Raw genomic sequence first — 21,864 nt, 5'->3', positions numbered from 1 at the left:
AATTAAAGGTAATATATCCTTACTGAGTTTTATTTTTCTAAAGAAAGTACAAAATACCCACACATCCAGAAAGTCCATACGTTTTTAGAGATTCATCTAAAGACACATACTGTTAAAAAAGGAGGTATATTCTTTGTTCTTTTATCTTTATTATTATAAAATTGGGATCGGTTTTGTATGTATAGGATGTTTGTAGCTTTTTGTTTTTTACTATTTAAGTAATTCCATAGTAGTTATTGTTATGAATAAATATTTGCGAGTCTCCCCAATAAGTCCTTTGGAATAATTCTATAAAGTACAAATTCTGTGTCAAACCATATGGATATTTTAAGTCTTTTATAACATACCTATTGACACTGTGAGAGTGCATATTTTATTGTTCCTTTGCCTAAACTGGGAATTATTGTTCATTTTTAAGCTTTTCATAATTTTTTTAAAAAAATGTATTTATACATCCTCATTAAAATAAAATAGGATTCTTTGCAAACTAATAGCCTCAGAATGTCTCTTCTTGACCACTTTTAATAGTTTGTATGGCTTTCCAGATCCAATTGCTGGACATTTTAATACCTAGTTAATATTTTATATGTTGCCTTAAATAATTTTTTTTTCTTGCAGTATAATAAACCAGGGAAAAAATGGAAGATAATGACTCAGGAATTTATTAATCAGCACACAGTGGAACACAAAGGAAAACAAATCTGTAAATACTTTCTGGAAGGGAGATGTATTAAGGTAAGTTCATGAGGGTGATAAGTCATTTTACTTCCAAAATACGCTTTCAAATTAAGCCTTCTTGGGAAGTAGTTAGTTTTTTCATTTGTCATTTAGTTGTAATAGAACTGATTCTTCAAAATGTATCTTGATGGAAATATATCAGAATTCATTTAATTATATTTTAGGACAATACTATAATTTGTTGAAATTAGATTTTATTTAATAAACACTATGCTGACTCTGTTTCAAGTACTGTTCAAAATGGATTACTTATATTACATGTATTAAACTTCACAGCAATCCCAGGAAGTAGTTACCATTACTGACTCACTGTAAACATGGCTATTCCAGAGAGTTAAATAAGTCCCTGCAGTAACTCAACTAGATGTGGTAAGTGGGAAGAGGCCTGTGAGGCCAGGCACTGTGCTGCCTTTCCACATAGCCACACCTACCATCTTGAGCAAAACACTAAGGAATTGTTCTTGACTTATTATTAGCTCATTATTTAAAGACTGAAGATATATCCATAATTCTACAATGAAATAAATGCCATGAAGAAATTCATTTCAATGTTTCTTTTTTCCCTCTTTGTTTTCTCCTTTCTTTTCTTTTGTGAACAGGGAGATCAATGTAAATTTGATCATGATGCAGAGTTGGAGAAGAGGAAAGAGATATGCAAGTTTTATTTACAAGGATATTGTACTAAAGGGGAGAACTGCATTTACATGCATAATATCCTTTACTGAAAATACATTAACCAAAATACTAAGGTTTGAAAGCATAATTGAGGGTTTTAAAGATCACAAGTACAACCTACAAAGCCTAGTTTGGTCTAAATTTAAAAAACAGCACATGACAGAATAAGGCTTGGCAGCCTTTGTACTTTAAGAGGGCACAGAGTTTTATTCTTTAGGAAAATGAAATAAATAACATTCTTTTGGGGAAAATCTGTGAAGTAAATGTACTTTGTGTTTAACATGCTCAGTTTAGAGATATTTCAATAGCATGTGCTTCCTGAAAGAGTAGTTGGAAAAATAATTTGTTTTATGATAATTATTTTTCACTTAGGTTCATAAGTAATAGATTATTGTTGAATATTATAAAATCAAAAGTCTCATCAAATCTTACCCTCAGGCCCTGTCTAGTTGGCTCAGTGGTAGAAGGTCGGCCCGGCATGTGAATGTCCTGAGTTCGATTCCTGGTCAGGGGACACAGGAGAAGTACCCATCTGCTTCTCCACATCTCTCCCCTCTCCCTTCTCTCTCTCTCTCTCTCTCTTTTCCTCCCCTCCTGCAGCCATGGCTCGATTAGAGCAAGTTGGCCCCACCGCTGAGGATGGCTCCTAGGCCTTTGCCTCAGGCGCTAAAACATGGCCCCAGTTGCAAAGGAGCAAGGGCCCCTGATGGGCAGAGCATTACCCCCTGGTAGGCTTGCTGGGTGAAACCCAGTTAGGGAGAATGCAGGAGTTTGTCTCTGCCTTTCCTCCTCTCACTAAAAAATAAAAAAATAATAAAAATCTTACCCCCAATTATCACTGTATATTCTTCCCCACTTCTTCCTTTGGAAATCTGTATATCTAAATTGTACTCCTGCCGCCACCCAAATTGGTATTTCACTATATGTTTATAGTCCTAAAATACACACACACACACACACACACACACACACACACACACACACACAATTCTAAAATAGATATAGTCTATTCTTCTATGTTAACCACCCCAAAAAATATCTAGCTGGTTTTTCACTACCACTGATGACTAATGGAGCCTTCCCCTGACCCTGATATGAAACTCCATCTTTATCATGATGAAATATTATATATATGTTTTTGTTCTAGAGTTTCTGTTTGGCACCATGGTCTGTTTGTCTTCATACCTGTGCTGCTTTGCTGTGATTGTTGCCATCTCGCCTGCACACTTGATATTTGGTAAAATCTCACTTTTATTTTTCCAGATAAATTTTAAAATAGTCTTGTGTAGTTCAAAATTAATGTAAAACAAGAAAGTAAAAAATCTCTGTTTTTACAGATCTAAATGTAAAGATAAAATCATACAAATACCAGAGGGCTTTTTGAATGGATTCCTTTATAATCTAGAAGAGAGATATGACTTAAAATCCAGAAGCAATAAAGAAAAAGACTGAAAATTTGACTGTATAAAAATTTGTAAATTTGCATAACAAAAATATGACCTACACAAAGTAAAAGGCAAATAACAAAATGGGAAAAGTTGTTTGCAACTTATATCACTTACAAAAAGGTAACAGCTTGACATAAAACTTTCTAAAAATTGAGAAGAAAAATAGGGCAAGAGATAAAGATAATTCATAGAAATGCCACGGCCCGAAACATATGAAAAGATGCTTAATCCTGCTTCTAATAAGAGAAATGTAACTTAATTTATGCCCAAGATACCATACTGTACAGCCATCAGATTTGCAAAAAAAAAAAAAAAAAAGACAGTAAAGTTTGTTAGCAAAGAAGGCTGTGAAAAAAATGGCCACACTCAGACCTTGCTGGTGGGAATGAAGAGTGATGCACCCTTGCAGAGGGGAGTTGGGTAGTATTGGCAAAATTACACACGAGTTCACTCTCTGAAGTAGCAGTCCTACCATTTTGCAAATTCTGATGAATTAATGGATTTCAGCAATAATTACTTATGGCTGTTAAAATTATTAGGTGAAAAGTTGATGAGAAACTTTATAATTGATGAATTGGGCTGACAACAGCTGCACCAACTGATTAGTCTTAGCAGAAACAACTAGACATTAGATGTCTCTTTTTTATTATTATTTATTTTTTACAGAGACAGAGAGTGAGTCAGAGAGAGGGATAGACAGGGACAGACAGACAGGAATGGAGAGAGATGAGAAGCATCAATCATTAGTTTTTCATTGCTCATTGCAACACCTTAGTTGTTCATTGATTGCTTTCTCATATGTGCCTTGACCGCGGGCCTTCAGCAGACTGAGTAACCCCTTGCTGGAGCCAGTGACCTTGGGTTCAAGATGGTGGGCTTTTCCTCAATCCAGATGAGCCCGCACTCAAGCTGGCGACCTGGGGTCTCGAACCCAGGTCCTCTGCATTCTAGTCTGATGCTCTATCCACTGCGCCACCACCTGGTCAGGCTAGATGTCTCTTGATGTGATAGAGTAGGGAGTATTTCTTCAAACACCTATGACAAATATTAAAATTAACATGATATAAAAATCAAAGGAGAGGGGAACCTCTAGAGATCAATAGAGGGATTTGAGATGTATGTTAACTAGATGCAATTTGTAGATCCTGATCTCAACAAAGCAATTATAAAAAGACCTTTTGTTGTAACAGTGAATAATTTATGTATTTACAGGTTAGCAGATGAAATTAATGCATTAATTTTTCATATCAATGATAAGGAAAGTATTCCTTATGTGTTTGAAATAAACATAGTGATATTCACAGATTAAATGTATTTGGAATATGCTTTTCACACCAGTGTAATGTATTCACACCAGTGGTTTTTGAGGGAGAGTTGTGAGGAGAGTATAGATCTCACAAAATTGCCAGATGATGAAATTGTTGAAGTTACATGGCCAGCATGGGAGTGCTGCTTGTATTATTCTCTCTACTTTGGTATATGTTTGATCATTTTCAAGCTAACTTAAAAAACTCTAAGTAGTCTCACTCTTTAGGAATAATTATGCTAACAATGTGGAATAAAGTCTTTCAGATTATTTTCTATGCTAACGTTTGTAAGTGGATGCATACATTTACACTAATTTTTATAAAAATGTGATTGAGCTATGATTGTGAAGGTTGTATTTTTACTTAACATTTATATCTTTACTTCATATAGATTCTATTTTAATATATGATGTTCAGTAAGGACCTAATTATTTCCGAATTGGTTAACTCATTGTGTCATATTCAGTGATTTAAAATGGCACCTCTACCAGTTCCTACATTTTCCTATGTGCACAGTTCAGCTTCTATACAACTATGCTACACGGTGCTAGTTGACCATTCCCCTCTTTAAAAGTATATTTAATATTTAGTAGGGCAAACAATCCTCCTTTCTATTTTTTTTTCTTTTCCCATGTCCACAGCTAAACTTATCCCCGGGTCCCAGGGCAGGAACCCAGAGCCCATGAGTGGTGGAGCTTGCTGTAGCAGCCATCTGGGCCAGCCCCTGCTATGGGGGGAGCAGGGGCTGAATTTGACTTGGCTGCAGAACAATCCTCCTTTCTTGACGAAAATGTTATAGTAAATTTGTCTTTTTCAAGAAATAAGAACAATTTCTTCAGATTTGACATATTTCTGTAGAAACCAGATACCTTATTAAACTGTTTCTGAAAGCTTTCAGTTTATCTTTACATTTTTTCCCACAGTCGTGCCATCTGTGAATAATAATTTTACCTCCTTTTTTAATTGTATTGGCTACATGTTCAGAATAATGTTAAATAGTAAATATTGTAGCAGACATAGTACACATTTTAATGATGTCCTTTTGCTTTAGTTTGTGGCTATAATTTTAACAGTTTTTTTTAAATCAAGTTAAGTATATTCTTATTTAACTATGAGTTTTTTAAATCAAAAGAGGATTTTGAATTTTACCAGTTGCCATTTGTACTTGCTAGGATAGCTGTGTAATTTTCCTCTTTTGACCTTTTCAGTGTGATGACTGCAGTAATAATTTTCCTGAAACCATCCAGGAATTCTCTCTGAACATACACCATCTAAAAATGGTGTATTTTTCACCATACTTGTAGGTTTAACATATTTTTTTAAAAATTTGTCTCCAAACCTTAAATGAGACTAGCTTTTAGGTCACACTAGCCTGTAGCTCTCGTTGTTGGGTTGTTTGACTTTAACATGACATATCAAGCCCCTATTCTTCAGAGATATAAGTTCTTGCTACAAAAAATTGTTGATCTAAAATTTTATTTTTTGTGGAAAGTAACAGGGCTTACATAACCATTAAACATAACTGTTAAATATTTTTCTTAAAAAAATGTTTTGCCCTGGCCGGTTGGCTCAGTAGTAGAGCATCAGCCTGGCGTGAAGGAGTCCCAGGTTTGATTCCTGGCCAGGGCACACAGGAGAGGCGCCCATCTGCTTCTCCACCCCTCCCCCTCTCCTTCCTCTCTGTCTCTCTTCCCCTCCCACAGCCAAGGCTCCATTGGAGCAAAGTTGGCCCAGGCATTGAGGATGGCTCTGTGGCCTCTGCCTCAGGTGCTAGGATGGCTCTGGATGCAACAGAGCGACACCCCAGAGGGGCAGAGCATCGCCCCCGGTGGGTGTGCCGGGTGGATCCCGGTCGGGCGCATGCGGGAGTCTGTCTGACTGCCTTCCCGTTTCCCGCTTTGGAAAAATGCAAAAAAAAAATAATAATAAATAATTTAAAAAAAAAGAAAAAAAATGTTTTGTAGCCTGACCAGGCGGTAGCACAGTGAATAGAGCATTGCACTGGGATGTGGAAGACCCACCAGCTTGAGTGTGTGGTTGCTGGCTTGAGTGTGGGATCATAGACATGACCCCATGGTCGCTGGCTTGAGCCTAAAGGTCACTTGAAGTCCAAGGTCACTGGCTTGAGCAAGGGGTCACTCGCTCTGCTGGAGCCCCCCCCCCCATCAAGGCACATATGAGAAAGCAATCAATGAACAACTAAGGGAGACTAAGGAGCCACAACGAAGAATTGATGCTTCTCTTCTCCTTCCTGTCTCTCTGTCCCTATCTGTCCCTCTCTCTCTCTCTGTCACCAAAAAACAAAATTGTTTTATAGTTTTAATAGAGTAAGAGATTTAAATTTTTTTAATGTTTTGCTGCATAACTAACATTTAATATCAGAATAAATTATCTGATGTGATTATAGAAAATTTAATATATAATTAGAGAGTCTTATTGATTCAGCAGTTACATTTTTTGGTTTAAAATATTAGAGTTTGATTTTATTTGGTCTATTCCTTAACATTTTTATTTACATGAATTTCCATGCAAGTTCTATCATAGTGGAGCAAAATGTTACCAAGGAGACAAGTGTAAATTTTCACATGATGATTTGACTAAAGAAACGAAGAAACTTTTGGACAAAGTGAGTAATATTTTTGTATCTTGGTTATTTGTAAGGTCTCTTTACAAATTCATTTGACTTGAATCATATTTTATAAAAAAACTGTTGAGAAGTCAAGGATTTGTTATTTCATGTTTCATTAATTCAGTGTGTTATAAAAACAGAAGTATTAGACTAGGAATTAGGACTCTTTTATTCTTATCCTTGTTCTGTCACTAAAAAGCTAATATAGTTTGAGCCTGACCAGGTGGTGGCGCAGTGGATAGAGCATTGGACTGGGATGCAGAGGACCCAGGTTCGAGACCCTGAGGTCGCCAGCTTGAGCGTGGGCTCATCTGGCTTGAGCAAAATGCTCACCAGCTTGGACCCAAGGTCGCTGGCTCGAGCAAGGGGTTACTCGATCTGCTGAAGACCCGCGGTCAAAGCACATATGAGAAAGCAATCAATGAACAACTAAGGTGTCAAAACAAAAAACTGATGATTGATGCTTCTCATCTCTCTCTGTTCCTGTCTGTCTGTCCCTATCTATCCCTCTCTCTGACTCTATCTTTGTCCCTGTATTAAAAAAAAAAAAGCTAATATACTTCGAGAAATATCCTTTACCTGTTTGAACCTCATTCTCTTTATCAAAAATGAGTTAGCTGGCCCTGGCCTGGTAGCTCAATGTTCTAATTAGAGCATGGTTCCAATAAGCCAGGCTTGCATATTTGATCCCCGGTCAGGGCACATAACAAGAATAAATCAATGAATTCATAAATAAGTTGAACAACAACTTGATATCTCTCTCTCTCTCTCCCCCCACCCCTTCCCTTCCTGTTCCTTTAAAATCAATCAATAGTTTTAAAAAATTTTTTAATGAGTTAGCTATGACCCATTGCAACTTAATATTTTTCTATTAATAGAACTAATCTACTAAAGTCTTCACAGTTTTAAATGTGAGGAAGAAAGTTTGTTTTAATGTGATAATCTTTGCCAATTATTATAGGTGTTGAATGCTGAAGAGGAATCCACAAATGAGGATGAAAGAGAGTTAGAAGAACTTAGGAAGCGTGGCATAACCCCTCTTCCCAAACCACCTCCTGGGGTGGGGCTCCTGCCAACCCCACCAGAGCACTTTCCCTTTTCTGATCCTGAAGATGATTTTCAGACAGATCTTTCTGATGACTTCAAGAAAATTCCATCTCTTTTTGAAATAGTTGTAAAACCTACTGTGGATTTAGCACATAAGATTGGGAAGAAGTAAGTTAAAATTTTCAAAAATGGCAGCATTTTCCCCTTAGAAATTCTTATTAAGAGACTAACTTGTATCTGTGTTAGTCATGCAAGTAAGCTCAGGCAGAGATGGCAGTTGTCTGGTGTGCACCTCCTCCTCATGTCCCTGCCCTCTACTGCCTCCCATTGGCTTTTTCACAGAACCCTTACTCAGCTTCGAAACCTTCTCCCCACAGTAATGAGGACTAGAAGAGAACCTGTCAAAACATTTATCTCTGGGTGGTGGGATTGGGGTGGTTCTTATTTATCCTTGTACTTTCTGTATTTTTCAAAATATCAATTATGGGTAATTTTTAGAACAGCCATTAATAAACAGCAATTAAGAAAACTGGGCTAAAATGAAGGCAAGTGCACATGTTGGTGCTTTTAGTTAATAGATAATATGGAATAAATGGCTTCTTAGAAACAAGAGTATTCCATGTAACTAATATCCATTTAGAAATGTGCATTCTTGTTCGCCTCTTTTCTTTGAACTAGTAAATATTATTCTTTCTGTCTATAGGCCACCAGCATTTTATAGCAGTACCTCACCACCAGGACCACAATTTCAGGAAGGCAGCCCGCATCCTCAGCATATCTATAGTTCTGGGTCCAGTCCAGGTTCTGGACCTAATATGTCTCAGGGACATAGTAGTCCTGTGATGCACCCAGGCTCCCCTGGACATCATCCATGTGCAGGACCTCCTGGTGTACCAGTGCCACAGAGCCCACCTTTGCCACCTGGTCCACATGGAGTTGTAGGTTCTCACAGCCAAGCTGGAGTACTTGTTCAACCAGATGCACCTTTGTCAGCACAAGGTATGAGTGGTACCTACCATTGCCCAGGATTTCCAGAACACATGATGAAAGGATCCAGAGAGAATCATTGTTCTCCAGGATCATCACACCTGCAAGGTTCTGGAGAAATGCAGCTCAGCACCAGTTATGAGTCCCTACAAAACCCAGCTGAGTTTTATGATAATTACTATTCACAGCATGCTGTACCTAATTTTCAGCCATCCAATAACTCTAGTGGTAAGTATACCTTTCAGAATAACTCATTTCTAATTTTAAATATTTAAAGTCTTATTTTTTATTGAAGCATAAGAAAGTATGTTTTAAATAAAGCTAAATAAAATGTAATGAAATTGAGACCTTATAATATGTTTTAAATTTAACCAAACATTTTTAACAATAGAACTTTAGATAACTTTTTAAAATATTTACAACCACATAATTTACTAATCAAATGTGATTACTATTAGAGTGTCAATGTCTTATAACTCAGTGGCACTCTGTAGTGGAGTTTTGGGCTGAATCAATGTCTGTCTCTTTCTATGTGTGTAGATGGGATGTGGCCTAGTGACTTTGCTCAGCATCAGCCTCCCATTGTTCAGGACTCACCTAACTGTGGGAGTGGGGGTGATGGCAACAGCAATGTGAAGGGCCAAGACCCCCTGCCCGCACCAGGACTCCTCCCTGCGGTGCAGAGAGCTCTTTTTGTCAGACTTACTCAGAAATACCATGAAGATGAAGAACCAAGCAGCACCCATCCTCACAGGGCACCCAGCAAGGAAGAAGGTACGTCAGGTGTTTCACTAGCATCTCACCTATTTGGATCACTCAGTTCCTGAAACAATCTTGAATAGGTTCAAGTTTGAAAAATGAATTCCTCTGAACTGTCTGTCCTATTTCCAGTTTACTTTGTAGCTCCTCTCTTGGGGATTGTCAGGTTTCTGGTGCCATGGGTGTATTAGCAATTAATTCAGAGGGTTTGACTTGAATCAATGATTAGATCTGAAATTAAATGTGAGGCCTAAATGAACATATTTGCTATTAAGACTTTCTGCTTTGGAAGAAAAGAAATAGAAAAGGAATGGGACACCTTCCAGTTCAGGAATTTTAACTTCCAGACCAAGTTTAAAATGATTCAGTTACTAGAGAAATTTTTATGGGCATAGACTATATACTGTTCTTATGAATTACAAAATTGATATTTGGCCATTCTTAAACATAAAACTTATGACTAACTATGTAAAACTGTATACTACTAGGTGGCTATAAGCTATTATATAAACATTATTTGTTATCTTTTCAAATAAGGTAGCATTAACTCTTCACTTATTTAACATCACAGGGAAATAAGGGCTTCCTGATAACTTAATTTCCTATACAATTTATGTTTATTCCTTTAAATGCCAAAACTTATTTTTAAGAAACAACTATTTAATGGTAAGCTTTCTATAAAATCTTACAGAGCTTTATGTTTTCGTAAAAATAAAATCAAGACTTTTCTATGTGATATAAAATTTTATACTATAATATTATATAATTGGTGATGTTTTATGAGGGTTGTTTTTGTTTTTTGTATACAGGAGAAGTCTTGGCCAGCTTGGGGGTTTCTTGTGTGTTTATTTTTATAAATGTTAATGCTTTTGTAAATCTTATCTTTCCTTTGATAAAACGCTGTTAACTATAATTTCCTATCTAATATCTGCTTTCTGTTGGCCTTTGCTGTTCCACTTTCCTTCTGTTCTATATTCATTCTCATTCCAAAAGGGATTTGACTGTCTATAAAATATATTGATATGAAATTGTTACCTATTTGGGTCAGGTAACAAATTCTATGAGGAGTGAAGTTACTTTACAGAAATACTTAAAGTGAATTGCAAGCCCCACTCTAGGCTTCCTAGAGGTCAGCTTGAAGAAAGAAAGAGAGATAGTGTTTAGAAGTCATTTTCCCAGATCCTGAGATATCAGTAAAATCTTTACCATTGTGTGTTCTCTATTCAACTACATCTCTACCCTAAATACCAAAGCTTGTTTTATGGGCACTGCTTGTATAACACTAGTGTTCCATGTAATAGAATCACATTAGTAAAGCAGTACAAGGGGGTAAAATGAGAATATTTATTATAATGGTTTATTGATCTGGGATATTCTAGAGAGAGTGTGTGTGTGTGTGTGACCAACTCAGAGTCAGCCTGTGTGTATTTTAATGGAGAGGAAGGAAGTCACCCTATCATACCTTCTATTTAACTAGACAGTGGGCCTCTGGGAGTTGAGCTTCTTTTTTTTTTTTTTTTCATTTTTCTGAAGCTGGAAATAGGGAGAGACAGTCAGACAGACTCCCGCATGCGCCCGACCGGGATCCACCCAGCACGCCCACCATGGGGCGACGCTCTGCCCACCAGGGGGCGATGCTCTGCCCATCCTGGGCGTTGCCATGTTGCGACCAGAGCCACTCTAGTGCCTGAGGCAGAGGCCACAGAGCCATCCCCAGCACCCGGGCCATCTTTGCTCCAATGGAGCCTTGGCTGCGGGAGGGGAAGAGAGAGACAGAGAGGAAAGCGCGGCGGAGGTGTGGAGAAGCAAATGGGCGCTTCTCCTGTGTGCCCTGGCCGGGAATCGAACCCAGGTCCTCCACACGCTAGGCCGATGCTCTACCGCTGAGCCAACCGGCCAGGGCCGGGAGTTGAGCTTCTTAATGTTGTGTCTGACACCTGAGGGATAAACAGACTTTAGGAGTTAGGCCCAGAATGGTCTCATAAAAGTCAAGTATATAAACTTTCGGGTGTTCATTTTGTTTGTTATTTTTAATTTAATGCTTGAATAACTAATATAGTAACATATGGGTCAAACATCTAAAATCTAGTAAAATATAAGTTAAATGTCTCCACCTCACCCCTCAGTTCCCATTGCTTTCTTAATTGTTATTATTAATGGGTTTTTTCTTTCCAAATATATAATTTATATCTATCTCTTGCTGTCTTGATAAATTTAGAGCTTAAGGATTGATTGAATTAAAGAGATACAAACTGTTAGTATGTATCTAATTTTGTATCGTGGATTTTTTGCTATATTGCGGGATTTTGTGATATATTACATATTTTTATATAATATTTATTATTTTAATTATTTTTGTGGTAAAATAAGCAAAATAAGTGTGGTAAAGGTTAATAATAGTGTGGGAAAGGTTTATAAGAGTGTGGGGAGGGTTTATAAAGCCTTAAAATATATATAAATAATAAAATAAATATAAAGTCACTACTTCATGGATTTTCGCCTATCGCAAAACCTAACCCCCGCAGTAGACGAGGGACCACTGTATTCCTTTCCCAGGGTATTTTCCCTTCTCTCCAAACTCTGCTATACCACATACACTCTGAGTTCCCTCTGGCCAATTGGAATGAAAGGCCCTGACTTTCTCTGGCTGGAAGGACATAGAGCATGTTCTAATGTCACAGCTCTGTCTCCTGGACGAGTTAGAGTAACTGATTTGATCATTGTCATACTACATCCTATCTTGTTCCAGTGTTGAAACCCTGCATTTCTATGATACATTGTCTTGAAGTTAGACTACACTTATTTTAGAAATAACATGTGCTTTTTTTATCTTAATTAAGGCCAAATCTGAATGTTTCATTTTTTATAATTTTTTGTCTGTATTTAGATGATACTGTTAACTGGTATTCCAGTAGTGAAGAGGAAGAAGGGAGCAGTGTCAAGTCAATACTGAAAACATTACAGAAACAGACTGAAACTTTAAGGAATCAGCAACAATGTTCCTTGGAACTGGGCACTACTACTGATCCAAGACTTGCTAAAGAAAAGAGTAAAGGAACCCAGGTTGTTGACCCTCGACTTCGGATCATCCCAAGGCAAGACATTAGAAAATCTTGTGAGGCAACTGCGCAGGGTCTCAGACTTGTGTGGGACCCCAGGAAACTAAGGGGGCATGGAAGTGGGCACATGGGCTCTGCTGGTGCAGCCAAGTGTGATTTACATGCACATGCCAGTGCTAATGTCAGACACAAGAGAGGAGAAGAGGAGGAGGAGGACACGGAAAGAGAATTGAGAGAGAAGGCTTCCTTAATCCCTCTGGACTCGCCCCCTGGGGCAGTGCTCCAGGACCCGAGGTCGCAGTTGAGACAGTTCAGTCATATTAAAATGGATATTATACTCACCAAGCCCAACTTTGCAAAACACATTGTGTGGGCTCCGGAAGACTTACTTCCAGTCCCTTTACCGAAACCCGACCCTGTATCTTCAATCAGCTTACCTCTGCCGCCCCTCATAGCTGACCAGAGGCTCAGCAGGTTGTGGAATGAGAAGAGTGATCTCCATCAAAGCACAGTGCCCATCGATTCAAAATTAGCAGCCAAAGTGAAAATTAACACAACAAACAGAGAAGGCAATCTGGAACAATTTGGGGACTTGCACAGTTCAGCAAGTAAATTAGGGGACCCCAGGCTGCAAAAAAAAAGTGATCCTAGACTTCACAGACTGCACAGTACAGCGCCTCAGCAAGCAGGTACAAAGGAGTCACGTGCATCAAAGGGACCCCCTCACTTAGCCAGGTCAAGCCCTGGAGCACCGCAGCCCTCGGTAGCAGTAACCAGCAACTCTGGGCCTGGGGCTTTGCCTCCATATGCCCCGAAACTCTCATCTTCAGCCAGTGTTTCACTGGGGACTCCCAGTTCAGTCCTCAGTGGTATCAGTTTGTATGACCCTAGAGAGCATGGTTCATCATCTACACCAGAGCTAGCAACAGATAAGTCAGAGAACCAGAAAAAAGGTGGTGGTTTAAAAAGTAGTGACAAAAATGAGCCTTCCCCTGGAGAAGCAATCCTGCCACAGAAAACCACTCCAGATGTGGAAGTCACTGTTGACGGGCCAGCCGACCCACAGGCAGATGTTCTCAGGAGCTCCTGTGCAGCGCAGGGCCCTGCAGTGCACAGCCTTCCTGTTCAGGCGTTAACGGGCTTAATTAGACCCCAGTACAGTGATCCACGACAGTCAAGGCAGCTGGGACAGCTGAGCCCCACCCCAGATGATGACCCCAGTGGAGAAACAGATGACAAATCTCTGAAAGATGTTTTTAAAACTTTTGATCCAACTGCTTCACCATTTTGCTAGCCGCTGTATAATTAAGCAGTTCTTTTCAGTCTTGTGACCATTGCAGTACTCTGCTGTTTTGTACCTGGTTTACCTCTATAGTTTATTTATTTTTAAATTATAAACACTTTTCAGCTGCTAGTGTCAGAACCACATGAAGTTATATCCTCTAAAGCCTGTGGTATTTTATATAATATTTTTTATAAATTTAAGAGACTGTAGCAATTGACATAGAAACATATATATCATGTTAGCTTCAGTAAAAATACTTTTATTGTAAATAAACCATCATGAATTCAACACTCTGCCTGAATATATGCCAGTTGTCTTTCATAATCAATGTTTGGATAAATGATTACACTTTTATATGGTTGTTCGTTTCAAGCAATATGATGTACATTACTTTTGGGAAACAGTATTTTGACTAGGATTCTCTCTATTTGTCAACACATAACTGATTAATATGTAATGCTGACTGCAAACAAAAATGTAAAATGAAGTAAAACATTTTTTAATCACAATTAGTAAGGCAGTTTATGTTTAAGGGTATCACTTGTTAGTGTGGGCAATATTGTGTAAATGAAGCATTTGAATGTCATATCTTTTAAAAGTATTTTACTGTATCATAGAAGTTAGAGATATATAAATAGATTGTTTTGCTAAAGTGAAAAATTCCCAAGTTCTCTAATATAACTTTTTAAATTTAATTTTTCATATTAAATAATTATCAGTTACTTTGTCACATTGTAATGTTTATGTGTTTCAATGGTTTTTGTCTTTAGCAGCATAATTTATATTACTTTTTAAAATGATGTAGCCACAGTACTTGTGTTCATCATGACCTTGGCAATTTTTACAAAATTCTAAAAGATCTAGTGAGAGTCTGTAGTAGTTATTGCATTGATAATGTCCAGGTTCCTTTTTTTTTTTTCAATAGCAAGAAAACACAGAGATGCTGTGGTCAGCTGTGTGGCTACCAATAAAGGATTTTTCAGATCTCACATGACTAGTGTTCTGTAACTGAGGAAATATTCCATGTCCTCATAGTTTGGAAATATCCTAAATTGATTAGAAATTGCATTATGAAAAATAATTTATATTTGTTCTTGTGTATTTATTGCAGTATAAAATGAGGCAGCCTTATTTGTTTTATACATTTATTATTTATAATGGAAAACAAGTATTACACTAATGTTCATGTCTTGAACTGTAGGATTATGACAGTTTGCTGGTAACAGTTCCAGGAAGTAACTTGAAAAAGAGCATTTCATCATAAAAGATAATGAAAGTATAAGAAATCAGTCTTTGGGTGAAAACAGCTACCCCTGAGAAGTGATGGTAGATATTTCTGTGGGAACCTAAATATATATTATAATTCATTAATGCAAATTATAGTGTTCATTCACTCAGTATCCTTGAGTCCCTATTACATCAGCTAGGGTCCTTAAAGCTATTTTAATAAGAAAATTTGGACTTACTTTCAAATTTAACAATGTATTTTATATGAAAATGTCTTATTTATGTTTAATGATTTCAATTTGTGATGCTTTTTTAATTGTGATAACATTAGCTTAGGGGATATTCTGTTATATTCTGTCAACCTGGATTATTTTCATATCCTTTTTTTCCTGTTTTCTCACCAGAATTTAATAAGAATTATTTTCCCCAATGAATAATTTCCTCTTTAAGGTGAATTGGTGTTTTTAGAATCCATGTAATTTGATTTACACTATACTACACCAAAAAGTATGCTATGTCCCTGTTCTTAGAAGCCAAACATTTATACATTACAAAAGTAACTTATGTTTTAAAAGAGTCTGTATAGATTTATTGGTTGAGATGTGACATAACCATTCATACTGGTTTGTGACAGAAGTTTTATCCCTGTTCACTTTGATGTGGAATAGAGGAGGATATGTGAGGATGTAGATTTCCAATACCTAGATGATCATAATTTAGATAGAACAAATGTTTTCTCACGTCTTTTTTAGTTTTTGCTCCAAACTCCTGTCTCTGGAGCTTTCCCAGTTAGGACCTCATTCTGAACCTTGACAGTGAACCAAATGTTAGAGTGATTGCAAACTCTGTTTCTGTAGGACCACTCTGTGACCAGCCGTACATGCAAAACCCCAGAGTTAGGCTGCAACCAAAGCAGCCTACATTTGAAATGATGTTGGGTTAGGTTTCTGTTTGTCTTTTGACTTTCATAGGACTTCAAATGGTAGTTGTTTCCTTAGTTCTACTTATTTTAAGACTGGGAGAATGATTGGTTAGTAAATAAATCCTCTGTGAGCATTCATATTAGCCACTTTGCTGATTTAATTAGAAGGGAAAGAGGGAGGATAGGAGAACTTATGAGGGCTGGAAGTTTAAAGTCCATGAATTCATATTTTTGTTCTGATATGATTTATAGGCATTTTATCTCATATCTAGTTCCTTTTCAATGAAATGGGGATAATTTTGACTGCTCACAGATTAGATTTAAGGAATGAATGAATTATTTTAAAGTATTTGTAAATATAAAACTGTTTTGTAACTTTCATACACATAATCACTCCCCTCCCATTAGAGTAACAAAGCCCAAATTACTGCCTTTTTTGGTAAGGATATGGGCCTAAGAAAGGACATTAAGTTAACATCATCATAATATTTAGACTCTAATTTTTAAAGAAAAAGCACATTTTAAACTGTGTCTTTCGCTTTTGAAGGCAGGACCCATATGTGTCTCCTTACTTTTCTGTTTCACTGCAGCAGCAAGCCTAGTTCTGGGCACACAGTGGGGGCTTTGTTAACTGCTTCCTCATGGCTTCCCAGCATCCACCCAGGCTTAGGTTTCACAGGTGCTGTCAACTATTCGTGCAGACATGGCAAAGCCATTCTGTGATTGCATTAGAAAGTGCAGTTCATAACTTATACCTCTTCCAGGAGACACAGGGCACCTGCCTTCTCCCTTCTTCTCTGTCTACTGAACAATGTGAAGGTAAGGCTGTGGCAGCTTTACTTAGGAGTTAAATGTTTCTACAGTAATTCACAACTCTTAAGAGTCCTCCAGACCTACAAGATAACTTGACTACTTAATGGTGGAGGTTTGATCATATCAATAATTTATTCCTATAGAGGTACGAAGGAATCCCTTCTGTAACCAGAAGGGATTGCATAACCAGAATCTTAATGTTTTTATTTTAAATATATTTCCTAATTTTCCCTTTTGTTTCTCCTCAAAATATCAACCAAAATTATGAAGATATGCCTAATCTAGTGGGTTTCCAAGAACTAAGACATTTTTTTTCTTCTAACACCATGAACAGGAATTTACCCTTTCAAGTCATGGGTCTCATGTCTGGTCCCTAAACACCCCTAATTCCTTGGGAACAGAAAAATCACTTGCTACAGCTGGCAAAATCATTGTGGGCACAATGGAACTCAGTTTCTTCAAATATGATTGTGAGTGCTTGGAATAGTATTTTATATCATACTTTTGTTCATCCTTGAACCTGTTGTTTTATTTAGAATTTATTTTGTTAATATACAGCTAATTAGCATATTAGAAAAAAGTCAGCTCTGTGAATTATCGGGCCCCATACTTCTGGGCTCACTACTCTGTGAGTATTGAGTTGTCTCCAACTCCTGGTGACATCATGAACAAGTGATGTCCATAGTGTTGCGTCCTCAGTAGCCCCACTCAGCTCCTGTAGACTCACACCTGTGGCTTTTTTTATGGAGCCAATCCATCTCATATTTGGTCTTCTTCTTTTCCTGCTGCTTTATGTTTTCCCCAGAATTATTGTCTTTTCCAAAGAACCCTGCCTTCTCACAATGTGCCTGAAGTAGGACAGTTTCAATTTTCTCATTTTTGCCTCCAGCGATGTTTCAGGCTTGATTTGCTCTATGACCCACTTGTTCGTCTTTCTGGTGGTCGGATATCTGTGAAGCAGTTCTCCAACACTGTGGTTCAGATGAATCAATTGTTTTCTATCATCCTTCTTCCCTGTCCAGCTTTGGTATCTGTACATAATGATTGGGAATACAAGGGAGTGGATGGTCTCAGCCTTGGTCTCTAATGACACATCTTTGCTCTTGCTGAGCTTTCCTTTCTTCCATTGCTGCCCTTCCTAGTCTCAGCCTTCTCTTGATTTCTTGGCTACAGTCTCCATTGGACTTGATGACTGAGTGTATCAGCCAGTATTTTGTCAGGGCTCTGATACATCGTTTATTATAAAGGAATTAAATAAATAAAGACCCAACTTTTTAAAAAGATTAGTCATGCTGTTTCCCAAGCCTCCATTACAAGCAATAGCTGAGGGTTAGTTGTCAGTGATAGGCTGTACATTGTATATGCTTTTTAAATAGAGAAATAATAACCTAGCCATTATTACAGGTAAGAGGTTTTAGTCCCTCTGTATTACAGGAGTTTGTCTCTAGATGTTTGAGAGGGAAGTCAAATAAGATAGGAGAATATCTTTTCAAGAGGTAGAATGCTATTTCCTTATAAAACTGACAATCAAGAAATAGTTGTTTGTATACTTAACTTGCCAAAGTTTTAAAATACCTTCACTCTTTGCCCTAAACCCACTGCTCCCCACCATGATTAGAAAGGGCTCAGCATCAAGCCATGGTGCCAGGGCCCAGGTCACTTTGTTTTAGGTCTAGGGTTTCTATGCCTGCATGTGACAAGGGTACTGGTGGCACTTGTGTCCCTAGATGCAGTGTGTGTGTGTGTGTGTGTGTAGGCGGGAGCTGTGTCCAGACTTATGATGGCCTGTTTTCTGTCAGATCTACAAGCACCATTATGGGCTGAAATCCAAGTTAAACCTAGTCAGAATGAAGTTGGATTTTTAAAAATTTCCTCGTGTTGTTATTTCAGTTCCCTGAGTTGTGTGTCAGATGTTGGGGAAATGTCACCCTGATTCTTTCTCTTTGGCAGGTTTTAGTAAATACCAATTTATTAGATTAATTTTTTAATCTTCTCTCTGTTCAAAAAATACCAGCAATGGGTCTATTTTGCTGAATTGATAAATTATTCTGCTTAAGGAGGAACAAATCACATGGTAACATCAGGAAAATCTATTCTTTCTTCTCCTTTACTAATAACTTTTCCCAGGTTATGTTCTGTTGTTGCAAGTTTCTGTAATTTTTTTTCTGTGACACCTTTCTATTGCCTGACTTTAAATAAAATGTTTCTAATAATATCTGTCTGGCAGTGCATTGATTTGCCTTAATAAATATTCATTATTTAAAGACAGAATGTAGAAGAGTCATGTACTCATATACAAGCTTTTAAATGGAAGCCCCTCTTGGCCTTCCTGAAAGAAGAAGGTGGCATGACCCTGTCCTTCAGTGCACCCTTACCCCCCAGAGCTGTGCCGTGCGTACCCCCCCAGAGCTGTGCCTCATACCCCCCAGAGCTGTGCCGCACATACTCCCCAGAGCTATGCCTTGTACCCCCAGAGCTGTGCCACGCGTACCCCCAGAGCTGTGCCGTGCGTACCCCACAGACAGACTAATAGCATTTAAAGCCCCACTTCCCGACACTGCCTTTGTTCTGGAGAGCAGCTCTCACATGAGCCTTAATTAATTTTTGATTAGAGGATCTGAACCTGAGAGGTTGCTGGCAAATGTGCTGCTTTTAGAGCAGAGCTGGAACTCCAAAATAAACTAGGATCTCATCGTAGGAAAGGCTATAAGAGAGCCCAGCCATTCTTCCCCCGGGATCAGGAGCAACAATGAGGTGACTCATGCTTCCCTCAAAGGTCAGGAGGCCTCATTAGAAAATGTTTTCTGGCTTCTCTTCTTGGATGTTTAGTCTTGAATGAGGGAGTCTAGTCAGTGACTTGATTTAATTGTCCAGCAGCTCTGAGTGTGGACACTTCATCCCTGAGAGCCAGCACAGTCTCCCCTGTGCAGTGTGGCAGTGGACCTGGCAGGACATTGCTGAGCATTGCTTCATCCCAGCACAAGGACTCATAACTTCTTTTTTATTTTATTTTTATTTTTTAAATGAGAGGAGGGGAGATAGTGAGATAGACTTCTGCATGAGCCCCAACTGGGATCCACCCAACAACCCCTGTCTGAGGCGGAGGCTGGAGTACCAAGCTATTTTTAGTGCCTGAGTCTGATGCACTGGACCAACAGCTATCATCAGAACCCAGGGCCTGCGCTTGAACCAAGTGAGCCACTGGCTGCGGGAGGGGAAAAGAGAGAAAAGAGGGAAAGGGGAGGAGAGAAGCAGAGAAGCAGATGGTTGTTCATGTGTGTCCTAACCAGGGATCCAACCCAGGACTTTGCATGCTGCGCTGATGCTCAATCCACTGAGCCAACCGGCTAGGGCCTTATCATTTATTTCAAATATGGCTTTTGAGCATGGAGCATACGCTACAGGTGTTGAGTTATACAGATGAATAAGATGGACTGTTTTTTCAGTGACTTACTGCAAAGTGAATGAGATCACACTGCTTTGTGGTGAATATCACATGACCCAAGTACACAGGACACATTTTAGAAATTCTAAGGAACAAAAGAAAAGTATGGTGAACATAGTGTTACTTAATCATTCAAATCTAACCATGCTATTCTCTAACCCTCTGCTATTCAGAACCACTGGAGGTGGTTCTGCCCCTTGACTTCATCCTCCACACATGCTAGTTGGGTGGTGGAAGTGTGCTGAGGACTGGCATGTATCATTTCACAATTCATCAGCAAGTATGCATTCAGGGCGCACCTATCCTCCAAGAAAGCAGGCCCTCATCCCCTTCGCAAAGATGAGCAAACAGTGTAGAGAGTATTGCTTGTCTGAGGTCACCCAGCTGTCAGTGCTAGGATCACACAGCTGCCTGGGCTGAAACTCATGGTCTTCACAACAATGCCCTGCTTTCCAGTACTCAGCTAAGGAATGCCACAGCCACTTAAATTGGTGACCCCCTACTTGGGTTCCAATTCTCAAGACCTTATTCCATTGTCTGCAGATGCCTTTTGGTAGGTGTTTATATTGATTGTTACTTAGTTCAGACTTGGTTTCATTTTGCCAAACAACTTCCCAAGCAATGGTGTTCTCGTGTTTCACAAAATGAGAACTGGGAATGACCAGGCTCCTTTCCTGGGCTTCAGAATCACATTCTGTGTTTAGTGGAGTGGATGGTAAGTAGCTCCTTGGCCAACTTACTACTTGAGAAGGGGACACACTACCTTTCCTAGGAGGCCAATTAGGATCCATTTCAGGTGAGTGCACAGGTTCACAGGCTTTCCAAAGAGTGTTACCTACAGCAAACTTTCTGGTCACTCAAGACGTTATTTCCAAGCAGAAAAAAAAAAACAAACTTTAATTTTATGTGAATAAGAATTAAAATCATGGTTTTTGTTTTGTTTTTTGTACTGTTGAAAGGGACTTCAGACAAGACATCTTAAACACACCTGTTTGGTAATCAAGGTTAGAAAAGATAGAGAACTCAAAGTTTACACAAGAACTTACCATTTTACTTTAAGCTAAGGTAAGGGACCGGCTAGCCAGATTAATTCTATCAAATAAATACAGCCCAGCACCAGACATCATTAAACACAGTGACATTTCCATGCAGGCTACTTTTTTTCACTACAATAAATCCTTGGAAACTCAATCAATAAAATGCTCAATAAATATTTGACTGAATAAATTACTTTCAACTTGGAAAAGCTCACAAACATGCAGTTATCTTCTAATGACATTGAGTGCGCAGAACACCTAATGAGTAAGAAAAAAAATGCTGATAGTTCTTTTCCTGGGATTTTCAAAACAGTAAGTCAGCTGCTGAAGTTGGAGTCAGAGTAGTGAGATCTGGGCACTGCTGTCCTGGGGATGGCACCCAAGGAAGTGACAAGACTAACATGTTCTTATAGAGCAAAGTGCAGTTCCAGTAGAGGATGTATCAGCTATGCCTGAAGACGAGCAAGTGTTTCCATTGGTCTTACA

General features: G+C 38.4%; 1 protein-coding gene and 1 non-coding gene across 3 annotated transcripts in view; one reads left to right on the top strand and one right to left on the bottom strand.

Annotated features, from left to right (window-relative positions):
* The window catches only part of ZC3H6 (zinc finger CCCH-type containing 6), a 61,062-nt gene extending 43,754 nt beyond the window's left edge, over positions 1-17,308 (top strand). For both annotated transcript variants that reach the window (XM_066377733.1, XM_066377732.1), the window contains exons 6-12: positions 619-735; positions 1,338-1,451; positions 6,687-6,794; positions 7,759-8,012; positions 8,548-9,059; positions 9,372-9,605; positions 12,478-17,308. In XM_066377733.1, the coding sequence (XP_066233830.1) occupies positions 619-735; positions 1,338-1,451; positions 6,687-6,794; positions 7,759-8,012; positions 8,548-9,059; positions 9,372-9,605; positions 12,478-13,943 (2,805 nt within the window). In that variant the 3' untranslated portion in view covers positions 13,944-17,308. The remainder of the gene's footprint in view (positions 1-618; positions 736-1,337; positions 1,452-6,686; positions 6,795-7,758; positions 8,013-8,547; positions 9,060-9,371; positions 9,606-12,477) is intronic.
* LOC136401551 (small nucleolar RNA SNORA5) lies at positions 4,798-4,933 on the bottom strand. The gene has a single exon (XR_010750578.1). It is a non-coding gene; the product is annotated as a small nucleolar RNA SNORA5 (small nucleolar RNA).
* Positions 17,309-21,864: the final 4,556 nt, after the last annotated feature.

This window comes from Saccopteryx leptura, chromosome 3 (assembly GCF_036850995.1).
Source record: "Saccopteryx leptura isolate mSacLep1 chromosome 3, mSacLep1_pri_phased_curated, whole genome shotgun sequence".
Lineage (NCBI taxonomy): Eukaryota > Metazoa > Chordata > Mammalia > Chiroptera > Emballonuridae > Saccopteryx > Saccopteryx leptura.
The sequence above is the reverse complement of the archived record's forward strand: the minus strand, read 5'-3'. Positions and strand labels throughout refer to the sequence as shown.